General features: G+C 38.5%; 1 protein-coding gene across 16 annotated transcripts in view; it reads left to right on the top strand.

Annotated features, from left to right (window-relative positions):
* Positions 1-16,400, top strand: part of NRXN3 (neurexin 3) — a 964,190-nt gene that overhangs the window by 920,276 nt on the left and 27,514 nt on the right. For 11 of the 16 annotated variants that reach the window (XR_004060782.1, XM_030949965.1, XM_030949968.1 and 8 more), the window contains one exon: positions 5,970-6,054. Coding sequence is in view for 14 of the 16 variants with exons in the window: in XM_030949965.1 (XP_030805825.1) it covers positions 5,970-6,054 (85 nt within the window). In the remaining 2 variants the exon portion in view is untranslated. The remainder of the gene's footprint in view (positions 1-5,969; positions 6,055-16,400) is intronic. The other 5 variants (XR_004060783.1, XM_030949979.1, XM_030949967.1 and 2 more) reach the window with 1 other exon arrangement.

Raw genomic sequence — 16,400 nt, forward strand, 5'->3', positions numbered from 1 at the left:
GGGGTGCAAAGGGCTTGCACATATTTGTGGCTGTGTCTGTCCCATGATAAGAAAATACATATTGTTCTATCAGGTAATGAAAAGATTTATACACTTTAGCAAAAGACAGGAGACCTAAGACTCCCCTAAAAAGTTTATACAGTCCCAGATTGCAGTTTCTTTTGTAATACTTCATTATGATTTTTGCAACATTTCTAATTTTTTCCCATTTGTATGCAGATTATTTCTATCTGTATGTAGTAGTTTGAGTTTGTCCAGACTGAATCTCTCAGGTCTGCTATACTGTAGTGACCTCCAGGGTATTTTGCAAATAAAGATTAATTAAAAAGTGAGAAACAATTGTAACGTGTAGAAAGGACAGATGAAGGATTCTCATTTAATTGAATAGTGTGAACAGAATACAAAAAGTTCTTTAAAAAGCCCAGTTACCAAAGTACAAAAGGTGGAGGTGTTCAAACTAGAAATGGCTCCTAATGAGACAGACACTTCATCTGCTATCTTCTTTTGGCGCGACAGCAAATGCCTTGAGCCTATTCTTTGCCAAGAAACTTCTTGAAGTTTCTTCTGGAAGACTGGACAGCATCACTGACTTTTTGCTATTCTAAAGGGAGCATTTATACTCCATGCTTTTAGGCATAGAGGAAAATATGTAGTCCATAGACCACAATAAATTTGAGATCTATAGAAAACACAGCAGTATGGAAGCAATGGAGGGGGTCAAGTGCTTGTATTTAGGAAAAAGTTCGTTGACTTTCATCTCTGTATGTTTTAGGTGTGAAAGGCAAATGCATTGCCCAGGTTAATACAACTGTATTTCTCCACCCTTGGGAAGATATTTGTGCCTAACATTTTGTGGTGGTCATATTTCAAGTACTGTAAATTGTGGTTCCTCGGTGGCAAATAGATTTACACTTCTCTCACAACAAAGCCTGAAGTGTTGCCTTTCAAATAATGATGTTGAATTGGAAGTAACATGTATAGTGTGCAGAAGAATTTCAAGAAAAAGGCAAGTAGGAAAATGGAATCCTACTTTATCAAGTCAAGCAACTGCCAAATATGTAATTCTGCATGAATTTCTCTAAGGGTGGAATTTATGGGTCCTTTTCTTTTCTCTCCCTCTAGAAGGGAAAGCTCCATCATTCCTGCGTGTGTTTTTTATAATTTCATAAAGCTGTTCTGTGACAGAGCTTATTTTATCCAGCATTCTTAATATTTCTTAAATAGTGGTGTACCCAAACAGCAAGGTGTCAAAAATTTGAAAGGGAAAAGGGAAAAGGAAGATTCAGCATCTCCCATTTTGTGTAGAACAAAGGAGCAAGGGTTATGGATCTGATACATAAATTAGGGCTTCGGGCAATTTAAACATTGGACAGGAATGGAGTCATCTTGAGCAGGTCTTGCCACACCATGCCAAATTTCCTTGCACTACATATCCCGCACCAGTACATACAGTGTAATGAACAAAGATTGTAGAACTATCACCGTGTCAAGATTGAAGAGGCCCTTAGAGTGAATAATTAGGAGGAGGTGATTACAGAACTAATAATTCATGGAAAGGAATGGGGAGCCAATTCAGTGAAATAGAAAGAATTTGGAGGTAAGTATGCCCATAAATCCTCTGGGGTGGACCAGAGTTTAGCACTTTCTCCTACCCTGGTTTTATTCCAAAGCAATTTCATTAAACACTAGAGAGAGGGAGAGAAAAAATAATAATATAAATCCCATAAAAAATCTTTCAGAGGAAGGAATAAAAAGGGTTCCTGCCAGACAGAAATTTTATTGAAAGTTATTATAATACCTATCTTTAGTTTTATGGCCTTTAATACAGGCCAAGTAATTTCAAAGCTGGGATTCTTTAGAAATGAAATACATATTTTAAAATAGTATAGTGTGACTTATTATTTTTAATATAGAATTTAGCTAATATAGGGAAGAGAAAAATATTTTCTCTCTCATGTTCTTTCCAATGAAAACACAAACATCATTTCCATCACAGCATATGGAGAAGTTTCATTACTATCCTTTTGCCTGTACATAAGAATGTTTAGCATTTACTGTCCCTGGATCACTGGGCAGACACTAAAGCATTAATCTGCTTACTTTCCCTGGGGCCAGTGGGTGAGTATAATGGGGAAAAGTGACCAGAAATGGGGTAGTGTTTTTGCTTACTCCCTCGCAGTGAGCTGTTTCTGATGTGAAGAAATTATCTTAGTGGATCAATTTCCAGGGTCTCTGCTCAGTAGTCTCTCCTGTCTCGTGGAACCAGCAAGTTTAATAAACAGCCAGTGAAAATTCCCAGCTCCAGGAGGGTCTTGAAAGGTACAAATTCCTGTTACAGGAAGTAATGGCCTTCTGGATGTTTTGTTGACCCTGTTCCTGTGGTCAGGAATTTGCCGTTCTTTCTCACTGAAATAGCTTTATTCCTTCGGGGTGATTCAGATGGTGGTGTCTGAGCGGAAGGTGTATGGAAAACCCGTATGCGGTGGGACTAGAAAATCAGTTAGTGATGAATTGCAATGGAAAGTACTGAGATTAAAAATACAAGATAGGAAAAGCAAGACAGATTAGTGTACTTATCTTTTCTGTGGTTTCTAGAGATCTCGTTAATGACCTTGACTTAAATCTAACACCGCTTCTGGAGGTTTTTTTATTTTTCTAACCCTCATTTTTATACACACAAAATCAACAGGACGGGATAAAGAGCAATCACCAAGCAAAAAAAAAAATTGAATATCAGGTGAAATAGTATGTAATAGAGATGGGGAGGAAAGATGGAGATTAATTGATAAAATCATGTGTGGAACCAGTCATGAAAATGTGCAAATAGAGGTTGAAGTTGACAGGGTTGGTAAGTATTGCACATCACATATTTGCATTTTGTCTGAGTCTGGCTTACTGTGCCCTTCTTTGTTCACAACCAACACAAGCTGCAAGAGGATTTTATAGGAGGAAATCTAGTACATGTATCAGAGTGCAGCATAAATGTGTTGCATGTACTGCGTTAAGCTGCTTATGAGATGGGAAATTGAACAAGAGGAACAAGGGCCAGGCTTCATGACTTTTCAGGTTGTGGTACAGGGCCTTCCCAAACTAGATATAGGGTAATTAATAGGTCTGGAAGGATGCTTTGACCCTCAGTTTGGCTGATCATTTCCAAAATGCTCTAAACTTTTATTATGTACCAGTGTCCTGTTGCAAGGAGGTGTCCAGTTAAAAAAAAAAAAAAAAAAAAGCCTTGTTACCTTCCTGGTTTCATATGATGCCCCTAATAAGCAAGAGGGAAAAAATAATTATAAAGGAACTCCTTATTCTTTACAAATACCAAATCACATTGTCAGTTCAGTTGGATTTGAGTCCATGTTAATGTTACATGAAGCCTTTAGATCTGAGCAAGTGGGTAATCAAATACATATAGCAGCTGATAAGTGACAACAACACATTGCTATCATTTTTATGTTTATTTCCTACTGGACCAAATCATCACTGTTTTTCTATGAGAAGTGTGAATTGTCAGATGTTCAATTAAGACCAAAATCCACATGCTCTAAATTTAACCTGGAAAGCAAAACCAATTGCCAGAGATTTAGCGCTGTCTGAGCAAGGTCTTCTAGTAGTGATGGGTAGTTTATTCTTTATTCACAGCACCATTCTTACCCTTAGACAACTACAGTATGAATCTCTAGTTTCTATAACTACATTTCCCCTACTTAAAAATTTCTAGCAGTATAGCCTTGTTTACTAAATTGTACTAAATTACTTTACATTGGTGCGATTAAAAACTAATATCTTTTCACCCAGGAACAGCTGCATTTCACTGTTGGAGGATTTGATTACTGTATAAGTTGTAAAGTTTCTGGGCATAAATAATACTTTCTAAAATATGTGTGACAGGACGAGGAGAATTGAAAAAAGTAAATTTCTGTTTTGTGCATTCCTCCTTTCTTGTCCCCTTGCTGAGCAGACAAAATTTTAAAGCCAGCTTGTCTTAAGAGAAGTCAGCAGGATTTCAACAGAATTCTTCCACTTTCTATGACTGAAAGGCGATCTTAAAAAAATGACCTTGACATGTAAGGCAAGAACATATTACCTTCAGTTCCTTTTAATCTTGACTCCCCATGGAAGCGAGATTGTAGAAGTTTTTAATGAAAGTATTTAAGCATGAAACTACTGCAAGATAGCATTGCACAAAACATTGCCGAATGACCATGCTGGGTATGACTGAATAACACATAAAATACTTCATGACTGGCTTTTTCACAGTTACTCTATTTTTATAATTTTTACTTGCAACTGACCTATCCTGTTTTTCTTTCTTGGCTCAATCTAAGCCACTGAAATCAAGACTGAGGGATCATTAGGTTCAATCTGATCTTTCTGACTGACTTCTTGGTCGTCTTGTTTTCCCCTTAGCTCAAATACAAACAGAGACGGGGAGGGTAAGGAACTTCTAGCCGGGGTCAGAGCTATTTCATAGTGCTGGGAGCACAGGGGGCTAAAGAAAGGGCAGAGTCCTCAGAACTCTTTTGTAAAGGGAAGAAGGAAGAGCCATAGCAGATATAAAAAAGTAAAGGAGACCTTATTTAAAGCTGGAGAGTCTTTATCAGGAATAAGGATTTGAAAGTGTTGTTGAAATGTGAGATTCCTAGAAATATTACCCAGTTAGAGTACTGAAGTGCAGCTGTCCTGCTCCTGAGCTCAACAATGCTTCCTGCCTGGTGAGGAGCATTTCAGTTGTTTTGTTTCAGGAGTCATCCCACTGATCCTACTGCTTGGCAGAATAGGCAGCTCTCTGCAAGGAAGAGCTGTTAAGGGAGACAGTTTCACCAGAAGCCGTGGTTGAGCCAATGCTGCTGAGCTGGGGTAATTTTGTATTGTGCGCAAGAACATTACAACCTGTGTCCAGAGGCTGCCACAGGCTCTCCCTAATGGTCTGCATTACTAATTCAACTAATTGCAGCAATTACAGGCAGGAGATGCTGCTGGGAAGAGACACCAGTACATGTCTCTCTAACATGCTGCAGTACATGCTGCTCATTAATTAGAGCAGTAAACACACAGAAAGAAAAAATATAAAAAATGAAAATTAAAAAAAATAAAGAAGAAGAAAATATCCCGAGCTGGAAATGCAAAGGAATGTGATGAAACCTGTAATGTTTGTGAATGGTTACAGTTTGGTTTAACCCTTTCACAATCAGACTTTACATCTGGTCAGCCTAGTTGCATCCACATCCCTGTTCCCTTGCTAAGCAAGGAGGTGAGGTTGCATGTTGGGCATACCTGACACATGCAGTAGTTCCTCATCACGCAACAAGTGAGTTGCACAGATATTTACTATCTGGGTCAACACCATATTCCCAGCCCAAGAGGTGCGTTAACAGGGCAGGAATTATGTCTGCCTCAGAGTGGTGCATCAGGCACAGCAAAAGTACTGCTAGCTGAGTGATGTGTATTATCTGGGTCTATCTTGTATATTTTCCTTTGCAGAAAGCATGTTTAGTCTGAGCGTGCCTCACATGGTAAGTCTCTCAGGAAGTGCCTTCTGGCTGGCCCTACATGATACTGGTATTTGTGGAGGAGCCCAGCCTCCTCCCCCCAGACACATCTACAGTGGCTGTTGAGGGCAGTTTGCCAGCCAAGCAGGCTTTGTTGCCCACTGTACCTCGTTCAACAGCACCAGTGTGATCCACTTGCTGCCCTAAACAGCCCAGCAGGTGCACAGCACCTGTGCACACCTGAAATATTCAGCAGCATAGGATAGGCACTGTTAGTCCAACAGGAGACTCCAACTCAGTGGAGGACACATTTACACAGGCATATGTATGGAGTGCTTGGTACAACTTAAATAATTTAAAAGTTAGATTTGTGAAACCTTTTTTTTCCCCTTGAATATTTAGCTGCCTCTGTAATAGCTTCTTGACTTGCAAGTATCTTACTTTTGTTTTCTTTTGTTCCTTTGCTTCACATGCCAGACAACAGATGACATCGTTTCATCAGCTGAATGTTCCAGTGATGATGAAGATTTCATTGACTGTGAACCCAGTACAGGTAAGTCAGGTCAGTCGTGTTTTGCTTGCTTTCTGATTTCATTTGCAAAAAACAATGCATACATATATTTTATATGTGTGTGAATGTATACATATATAATTATATATGTATATATGTGTGTGTATATGTGTATATATATGCACTCATGTATATATACACTGTATATAAAATAAGAAACTATACAGCCAAGCATCAGATCCCATGGACTTGGCAACAGCAAAACACCAATATGTAGTCACTATTCGCTTTATATAAAGTTGTTCGCATGGAGAGGCAAAGTTTCTGAAAGTGATTCCAGCTAATAGTTCACATATTTCTAGATGTTACTTTGCTAACACAGTTGGAAAAAAAATCAATATGGAGTGTGACGAATAATGAAGATTTATGAAGTCGAGAGGGTGAACATTTGAAAACAGAAGAGAAAAGTGAAATAAAAATAAGTTATTAGTGATGTTTAATCTTTCTTAATTACTTTGAAGATGGATGTTAAGGGATACATTTGTCCATGGGATTTTGAGTACAGTTAACATGGTAATGTGTTTATACTAATTTTGTTTCCTGTGACTCCAAAGAAATTGGGGAGCACCAAAACATAGTTTTAACATAACAAAATTAGTAGTAATTCTTGCCTTGTTATCTGCAGTGATGCTTCAAAATGTATCCATTAAAGAGTCAGAAGGACTGGCCATGTGGAACTGACTCAACTTCTCCCTTTCAGATACATTTTGATAAATTGATGGCTTTTCTTTCTGGTGAGATATATTATGTGGTATCCAGCAGGCAACTGCAGTCTACTTTATTTCTTACAGGCTTTTTCAAGTCTTCTTTTTTGAGGCTTGCCATGAGTTAAGCATTTCTATAATAGAGAACAGACATCATCGAATTTCTGTGTACATTTAAAAGAAAAAGAGGAATTTTGGTTAGAATTTTTGTCTTTCAAAGTGAAACATATAAATAGTTTGAGGGGTTTTTTTCATTTGGCTTTGTTTTGTTTGTTTTTCCTTTGTTTTATTTGGGATGATGGGGGTTTTTTCTTACAAAAAAATACCAAGAAAGTATTATAAATGTTCTGTTTCTAATTTCCTGAAGCCATTTGAGTAATACAATACTAAAATAAAAATTCACCCAAGGCTAGTGCTTTCACATTTCTTTTCAATTCATCATGGTGTACCTGCACTTTTAGTAGAACTTGGTCTCGCTGTAACCTGAGATTGGCATTGCATTGTAGCTGGGAACTTCCACCCGTGCTCATGACTTCCCTCTGATGACCGTGAAGGCAGTGACACAGACTGTTGGTAACAGGTAGCTCAGCCTACTTCCCATCTCTTTTTTCACAGATTCCTATGAATTTTTCTACTCCCCATCTGCAGGAAAATCAGTCAAAATATAACTAGATTGTGAAGTAAAAAAGTAAACAATGGGGGTACTGAGTTTAAATAAAAATAGTAATAAAATACCAGCACAGTGATGAAAGTGAGGCATGAGATTAATAGGACTATGGACACAAGGACAAAGTTATTGCAACTGATATGCAAATAAATAAAGTCACTTCATTAAAGCTTCACTAACGTGTGAAGACTTCTTTTTTTTGAATTTATATTCTGATTGTCATGTATTTCAATTAAAGGACAAAAGGATGTCTTTATCAGACTCCTTCTCTTGTAAATTTTTGTTTAAAAAATCACAATAACTTCAGCAGCTAGAAATTGTAAGAGCAATGTTTTCAGCTTGTGCTGCCAGTGGAAAAATCAAAGTTTGAGTTGAAATTTGGTAAAACAGCATGTTTAGCATGAAATTTCATAGTGCTGTACAGCAACATTTCCAGACTAAAAATACCTCCTTCCTGACACAGTTAGAAATCTAATGCTACAAACAGGTACAAACTGGATTTGTAAAAATTACTTGCTTCTGAAAATCCTGCTAAGCATTACAGTTGGCAGATAGAAGTGCCTACAGACGTTTGAATATCTGCTGTGCAAAATAATATGATTCTTTGAAAATCTGCTGAAGGTTCTCTCCTAAACTACCAGACATTGTTGTAAATTTCCCCAGTATCTTTCATTGCACCCTACTCCTCCTGCATAGGAGGGTAGACTACATAAGCCACTGAAATCTGATTCTTTTCTAGGGAATTACTATGACATTGAGAATAAAAGTTAGCTTGATTATATGTAAAAATAAGTCTCCCAGATGGTCTTTGCTGATGAAATCTGCACTTCCAGATTTTGAGTTCTTCTGCTCTCAGAGGTGCTGGTGTACAGAATTGCCAGAAGGAGGAGGAATATGCAGGTCCTTTTTGCATAAACTTAACTCATTCCATCGTAATTAGAAGGAAAAGTAGCAGATTTATGGGGCTTCTCATTTTCTTTGTCTATCTTATTGTCTGCATTCTCAGTGCATAGTGTCTGCCATACAGGCAGTATCAAAGCACTCACTCAGCCCATTCTCCTCTGGAGCACTAAAGCAATCTGAGCCAGCTTATCAAAATCCCATAGTGCTGGCTTGGCTGAGCAGATATGTTTGCCTTTACACTTCACCAGCCAAGTCGGAATTCTGGCCACACGCCAAGATCTGGTATTTAAATATGTACATTGTGGAGAGAAAAGATCCAGATTATCTTGCTTGTGTTTTCTAGTGTGTGGCTTCAGATTTTTTTTTTAACTTATTGTTGGGTTTTTTTTTTTTAATTGAGCTCGATTGAAATTGCTTCATCCTGTTCTGTTGACAGGTCGCTGCCTTCTGCCTTGCCTGATCCCTTTTACAGCAGACTGAAAATTAAATTACCTAACGCAGCGCAGTCTTCTTTTTGTTGCTCTGATAATGTGTAGCTTTTAAAGCTCTTGAGTTTCGGCCAAATTTGGCCTTCCATCACCCTCAGTGCCATGGTCTAGTAATGTAAAGGTTACTGAACTCACTGCTGCAGCTGTGAGATATGATACACATCACTATGAAACTGCTGTGCAATAGCCAAGACAAGGGCAGCAGAAAATATTTCCCTGCAGATCAGAAGTTTACAGATTTCATATGGGTCAGAATCAAACCCCAGTATCTAGAGATATTACTTTGGTCTTGGTCCTTGGAATCAGAGGCAGTACTCTACATAGAGTCCTTTTGAAGCCTTTGTTTTTGGTGTACTCAGAGGCTGAAAATCATGTCCTCTTTGAGACTGAATACCATGTGAGGACCATTTGGCAGGGTCTTACTGCCACTTAACTCTGACTGACAGTTGAATCTAAGATCTGAATCCCATGTGCATACGATCTGTGTCTGAACACTTGCATCTCTTTCAAAAAAGAGAGTGTGAAGCTGATTCCCTAACTCCTCTCTTCAGGATTCTTCAGGCTGGCTTGAAACACTATAGCAGGCTGGCCCCCTTCCAAAAGTGATTTCTTGTTTTTGGATTTTGGTAGAAAAACTTCATTTAAAAAAACAGGAGCTGTCAGTGGACTTGTTCTGACTGAGGTAGCTTGCAGACACCACCCGTAGACACATAAGGAATTATTCTAAATGACAGCAATGACAGCTGTGGATCCAAACCCCTCCTGTATTTTATGTAATGCAAAAGAAACCATTTCAGGTTCAGGGACAGAAATTGCCCCCTGTTCATCTTATTGCAGACAAGCCTAGAAACTCTTAGATCTCTAGATCCCCAGAAGACTTAATCTAAACGATACAAGGGGCAAAAAACCTGTTTATCTGCCCTGAAGAAGCATTTACTTAACAGTCAAGAGAAGATCTTCTTTCATCTCTTTGAAAATGTTGCTTATCCCAGTATATGGCCAAAAATCTTCTTTTTTCTGTGCCAAAACAGATGCTTTTCTCTGGTATGAGTACAGGACTGTCTTCTGGCCTGCTCCAAGGAGATCTGAGACTCAAATATTCAAGTTCCTCAAAACTCAAGCCAAGGTTCTGAGTCTGTGCTTCTGAGCACAGTTCTGTGGTGGTTTTTTGGTCACTCATCTGCTCTCAGAGAATGTAAGATTTGTAAGGAAAACATGTTTTTTGACAAGGAATGACTAGGAAGCACTGTGAAGAAAGAGCATTTATCTCTTTTCAGTGAAATGAGGAGCACCCTTACAATCTGATCTTACTGAGACTTCAAAGTCTTGAGGATGATAATTATGCTTTCCTGACAGCTGTTGCTGTCTCCTCACACCATTGCCCTCATTCCTGTTAAGGAAGTCCACTAGTGGAGCTCTGGCACCAGGCAGGCTGGATGCTGGTGGCCAGGCAGCTGGTTGGGATCGTAGCCCAAGCTGCTCCTTGGACTACGCAAAACAGTGAGGCTCAAACACTCACCAACTAGCCTGAAGCCCAGAAAATAGCCTCTTGAAATGGTCTGTAGGGCTTAATCCTTGTTCCCAGGCTTGACACATCCTGTGTTTCTTCCCTGGTGCAGTTGCCAGTTTTCCGTTCCTATCAGCCCATCAATTTCCGATGTGATTTTCTTTCCCCAGGGAAATTTACTCTGTGTCTCCCAAAAGGCTTCAGATATGTTAAGGCTGTCGTTGTTTAATCAGACTGGTAAGCCTTTCTGATGGGGGACTGGACACAGCAGTAGATATGCCAAAATCTACAGTTCTTTGCATTGGAAGTTTTGTACACTTACTCACACACAGGAGGCACATATCCAACAGATATGCCCTCTGTATCTATAATTTACTGGCCTGCAGCCATCCACCTGCAGCCTGCCTGGGTCAGAGATTGGTTTGCAGAAAACAAGCATAATCTGTCTTCCAAAACAGCTGGCACAGTACAAAAACCAATATGTTGGAAGTGAAAACTCCACTGAAGAAACCAAAAGTGTTGTCCTCCATAACTGCATCAACCTTCCTGAAGCACCCAGGGAATTTTCACTGTTCTCCTAACTGGAACACTCCCCACAATCCAGTGCTCAGTTATCCACAGTCTTTCCCTCTGACAAGCAGGAATGCTTCCCCATTTCTCATGTTGTGAGTAAGAAAGGCCTTTAAAGTTGTGTGCATGCCTCTGAGTACTCAGAGAAATAGACTTCCCATCTCATAAGCTGAATACCATATGGACCCTAAGGACAGGGGTTCATCCATAGCACTTCCCAGGGTGTAATAGCATCACTTGTTTGGTGGAATTTCCTAGCTACAATCTTACAGCCAAAACAAAGTCAAATGAGTTTTACAATCATGCAGATGACTTACAGGAAGTTTTGTTTTCTTTTTAGTTTTGTGTTTCTTTTTTGTTTTTTTACATTAGGAATACTGAGATTGATTTTCAGCATATTGGTCTTTCTATCTATGTAAGGTCCAAAGGCCCCACCCATGAGGATATTTTATCTATATATGCACTATATATACAGTGTGCATATATATTTATATGCTAAAGTAATAAATGACCAATATCAGCAGTAGTCCCTATCATTCAATCACATGTTTACACAGAAATTCATGCCTTCATCTAACCCTGGCATCCGCTGGTGTGAACAGATGCATGATATTGTTATTTCTTGGTGAACAAAGCACGTTAATTTCTTTTTTTGTTAGATTTTTTTCCTTCTTCCTTTTATTTATTTCTTTGATTTTAATTGATAATTTCATCTACCAATTAGCCTTGGGGTAGGGTGGGGCAGGGAGAAAAAAAATTATACAGGTATATCGATCGATATATACACACCTACTCCGTGTATATAGAGATAGATATATACATTGTATATATTTGAAGAACATTTTCTGTCGTTTCACCTCATCTTGTGCCGCATGAATTTTTGGTGATTGATATTTTAGTTTCTTTTATATTTCTTTCCTTTTCATTTTTTTGGCTTGTAATCGTGCCATACTGCTATTTTTTAATTTTTAAAATCATCGCTGTACTTCTCAATTTGTATTTTTGGAGTTCTTCCAACAAAATAATGTTTTCATCATCTCAAGAATGAGATATAGATCTGCAAACCAATAAAGGCAACAAAATCTTTTCTTGCCATCCTCAAGAAATTCACATTTTTGGACGTCCCAAGAAAGTTGTGTTTAAAAGAATGAAGAGTATTACCCCTCCTTTATTTTTATTTTCCTACTTTTTTAAACTTCTGCAAAGTCTCTATCCTGTTTTTTCCCTTTTCCTTTTTTTTTTCCAATTGAGTTCAAAGAAAAAAACACCCAGAAGGAATGAACCCTCCCCTTTACCCTGCATATTCCCAGGAAAAACTCTTCCGATGTAAAGAGCCCTAGAAACTGCAGATGGCATAAAAAGAATTTTATTGCAATGCAGAGTGTCTGTTGTATCTTTTATTTCTGGGTCAGTGCAAGATCATTTTTCTGGCATGCTGTAGTTTAGCTGATGTAACTAACCATGGCCTTCATTAACTGGTGCATGGGCTATGATGACACCATCGTATGTTCCATCAGAGCTACGCATTCAGGCTAACCAAGCAAGTCTGTAGTGTATGATTTGGGGGGGATATTGTTTTGATTTTATTTTTTATTTATATTATAATTTATTCTTTTTGGAAGAGTTATGCCAGTACCCTTGGCTGTTTCTTGCAGCCTTGGAATTATAGATCTACTTTTTTTAATGGGGTTTCTTTGCTTTTTTTTTATTTCTCAGTAGTGATTTTGCGTCTTGTTTGTGTCCATCTGTCTTGTCACTGTGTCTTGGAGTCCATTGGTCCAGTGTTGTTATGTGATTCTGTTCTCTGTTTGTAAGCTGGTGTTTAGCTCCTCGGCGCTCTGTCATCCCTCATCCCCTTCCCTTCCCCTCTTCCCTTCCTCACCTTCCCGAGGGAGGTCCACAAAGAGGCACCAAGCTTTGAATGATATTCTGAGTGTCTCCCCGAGGCTTCAGGATGGATGTTTCAAGATGTCTGCAGAGCTTCATAAGACCAAGTTTGCAGCTGTTCTGTTTTCAGTAGTTTTCAAACTCTGTTATCATTTCACTCCTAGAAGTGGTTTGCTGGCATAATGCTTAAGTGACTTCTTATACAGCTTCTTAAGGGATTTGTGCCTATATGCTGATGTGTTAGAGTAAGAATTCCTGCTATCTGTGCTTTAGGCACCAGACAATGGGATGTACTTAGGACTTCTTATAAAAGGCAGTCTTGGAAAAGGAATATCACTGTGCACGTGCAGAAAGGATACCTTTGTGAATGTATTTTTAAAATCCACAGTTCACAGATTGTTTGTAGTTAGCAGAAAAAAGTCTAGGCTGTATCTAGGATTTCTAAGTGTAGTGTGTCTTCACTCTGTGGGGCCAGTCTTCTGTCTGTCAGTGTGTGATCTCTGCCTCTTACTGATGCTGGTGAAAACTGGCTTGCTGATGTTTACTTGTATAACTTGAACACAATTCTGGAATCGCATCTGGGGTGTCTTCTGCCATATGCATCATAAATGTGCAATAATGCGTAAAGCAGAGGAAAACAAGCTGAGTTTTCAAGCGTCTGCCTAGACTAGAAATACTGTTTAGAAAAAATATAGTTTGGCTTGTCCAGTGGTTCATTTCCTGGTACCTTAATTCAGTTCTTTGTGAATGTACTAGCCACATTAATGGCACAGGAAGCTTCAGTGCATTAGGATACATAAGCTGGCATCAGTGGATCAGCTCAGTTAGTGGAGGAAAAGGCAGAAAAGGTTTTTGTGCAGGTAATGTTCACATCATCACAAAAAGCATACTGACACATACTTTTAGCCTAGCTAAAATTCCAGCTTTTTTGTAGGAATTAGTTTGTTCTGAAGAGAAGACATTGAAATCTGTGAACTTTTCTCACAGGACCGTGATATATTATCTTTTTAGGGTAAGAGCTACCGGAAGAGGGAAGTGATGGGATATGTTCAGGTTTCCAATATGGAATTATTTAGTTAGTTCATTTAACTTACCCAAGGTATGTTTTCTGTACTTACAGAGAGATAAAAAGATCGCTTTTCTTTCACCAGTGGGAACCAATTATTTATGTTCAGTTTAGTTTTCTTAATTCTTACATAATCTGAGGAAAATTACTGAGTGTAATTATTACAACAGAAAATGAATCAATATTTGAAGCTGGCTTTGTTTATATTTTAGATCTCACATGTTTTTCATAACCAGCAATTCCTACTGAATCTAAAGCTTTTTCTTGGCAATTCCTTAAGTAAAGCGACTGCTTATAAAATTATATTGTAATCAACAAGCTTGTAGTTTTGTGTAATACTGCCCTCTGGCAGAGAGATCAGGACAGTCCTGTTACGATGCAAGCAGCAAAAGAAACCAATTTTGTAGAACAAGTGGCAGGTTACTGGAGCAGAACAATTGGAGTTTTAGCTCCCTGCATCATGAAGTTCAGGGTAACCTTCAGACTGGAGTAATGTGATGATCAAGTGTCCAGGCATCAGGACAGTAACCTCCAGGCTGCGATAAAGCTTCTGTGTCCTACTGAATGGTGACTCCTGTTTGCCTTATGTAGCCTCTGCTATGCCTGTAACCAGCCTTCTGCAGGGGCAAGGGGCTCACTCAAGCTCAGGAGATGCTGTGAGAGATCCCACTGTACTCTGTTTTATCCCAGTAAGGTTATATATGGGTATCTGGTACTAGAAATAGTTAGTTCTTATTTTTGTTTTCTGTCTCAGGGCAGGCTGCTGGCTTCAGCTTTTTGTGACATTTGTCACTGAGCAAGGGGAAGAGCTGAGAATTCAGTTGTTTAAGCCAAGAATAAAAAGCCGAGCTATGGTGTGGTGCTTCCAGTTCTACTGTTGATTCCTTCTGTGACTGCGTGTGTATATTGTTCATTTGTCTACCTGTAAGGCAGGGTAAATGAAATACTTCTAGCTAAATGAGGTAAAGATGAATGGAAAGGAGATTTAGTTACTATTTTAATGGACTTTGATATTCAGGTGCAAATTGCTGCTCAACACCCCAAAATGGTTCTGTACTGCTACCTACCAGAAATGTGCAAATAAACTGCATTATTGTTAAGGTTTTAGTACTATATGCTATCTTCACTTTCTGGGAGAAGTAATATTATCACATATTTTTATAAAGTAAGTACAATTCCTAATCTGCTAATGCAGAGAGAATTAAGTGAGGGATACAAAAGTCAAGTATTTTAATCTCAGGGATCATTGGTGTGACATTATTTTCATTAAATATCATTTTTACCTCTAGAATGAACACATGCATTGGAATGAACCATGCTCAGGCTACATAAATTAATGTCATGTGTGGACAGCAATGTAGAGATCTTAAATATCAGCACTTCCATTGCTTGGACTTGCATGCTCGTAGAATTTTGCTTTGAAAACGAAACAGTTTCTCCAGCCTGACTTAGCTGGTGTAAGTTTCCCTGGTTTTTGCATTTAAAATCAGGAAAGATGAGAATCAGCCCCACAGTCTGGCTACCTTGCCCTTGCTGCCTTCCAGTCTTTTTTATAAAGCGTGTTCTCTAAACTCAAAGCCATGTGCACTGTCACATTCTGGCAATCCCTCTAGTGCTGTGCCTATGTTATCAAGCTGACACATGTCTAAAATACTAAGATATGATATTTTCAACCTGCTGTGACTTGCTTTTTGTCCCTGTTAGCTTTGATTTTCAGCTTCATAAAATATATGGTAAAGAAAATAAAAATAGCCAATGACACATTCAGTGGAAGAGAAGAGCTGGCACATGACTCAGAAACAGATTTTGCATCAAAAGCAAGTGTTTATTTATTAGAACCTTAAATGTCTATAGCAACTGATTAGTTACCTTTAAACAAGAAGAAAGTATCTGATTTCTGAAAGATAATAATGTCTGTTAGAGAGAAATCGTGTTGAGTGTTTACAGATACTAGGGACAGAGATAGGCTTTTGGTCCTAAAGGTTTTTCTTATAAATTTCTTTTGGGCATCATGCCTAGATCTAAGGATGCCTCATGTACTAGAAGTTCAAAGTTACTGATGTTCACATGAACTATAACACCTAGAATAATGCCTCAGTAGAGCAGGAAAACCTGTTCTATTTTCCACCCAAGTAGATCATGAGAAACCAAAGTTTATAATTACCTCAAAGGGGTTATTGCTTTGTCTTCATTCTGCCTCTCTGTTTCAGTTCCAATTTTTTATTTACAAGTTGCAGAAATCAGTGCTTTCTCCCAAGTGTAAGAAGGGGGGATCCCAGTTCCTAGGGGACATCAAGTGTAGTATTTCTTTAATACTGTTCAGCTTAAATGCTTTGTGAGGCACAGAAGACAAAGCCCATACCAGTTTGGAAATTAGATATAGAAGCAAAAAACCAAAACAAAAATAAATCAGACTGGCTTGATTTGAAATCTCAGACGTTTACTAATTTGAGAACCCATTTGATCTTTGCACTAACAAATACATTATTAAAACCTTGCAAAAGACCCACCACCAAGGACCTTCTTCTTCTGCTGAGTCTCATAA

Source organism: Camarhynchus parvulus, chromosome 5, assembly GCF_901933205.1.
Source record: "Camarhynchus parvulus chromosome 5, STF_HiC, whole genome shotgun sequence".
NCBI classification, from domain to species: Eukaryota; Metazoa; Chordata; class Aves; order Passeriformes; family Thraupidae; genus Camarhynchus; species Camarhynchus parvulus.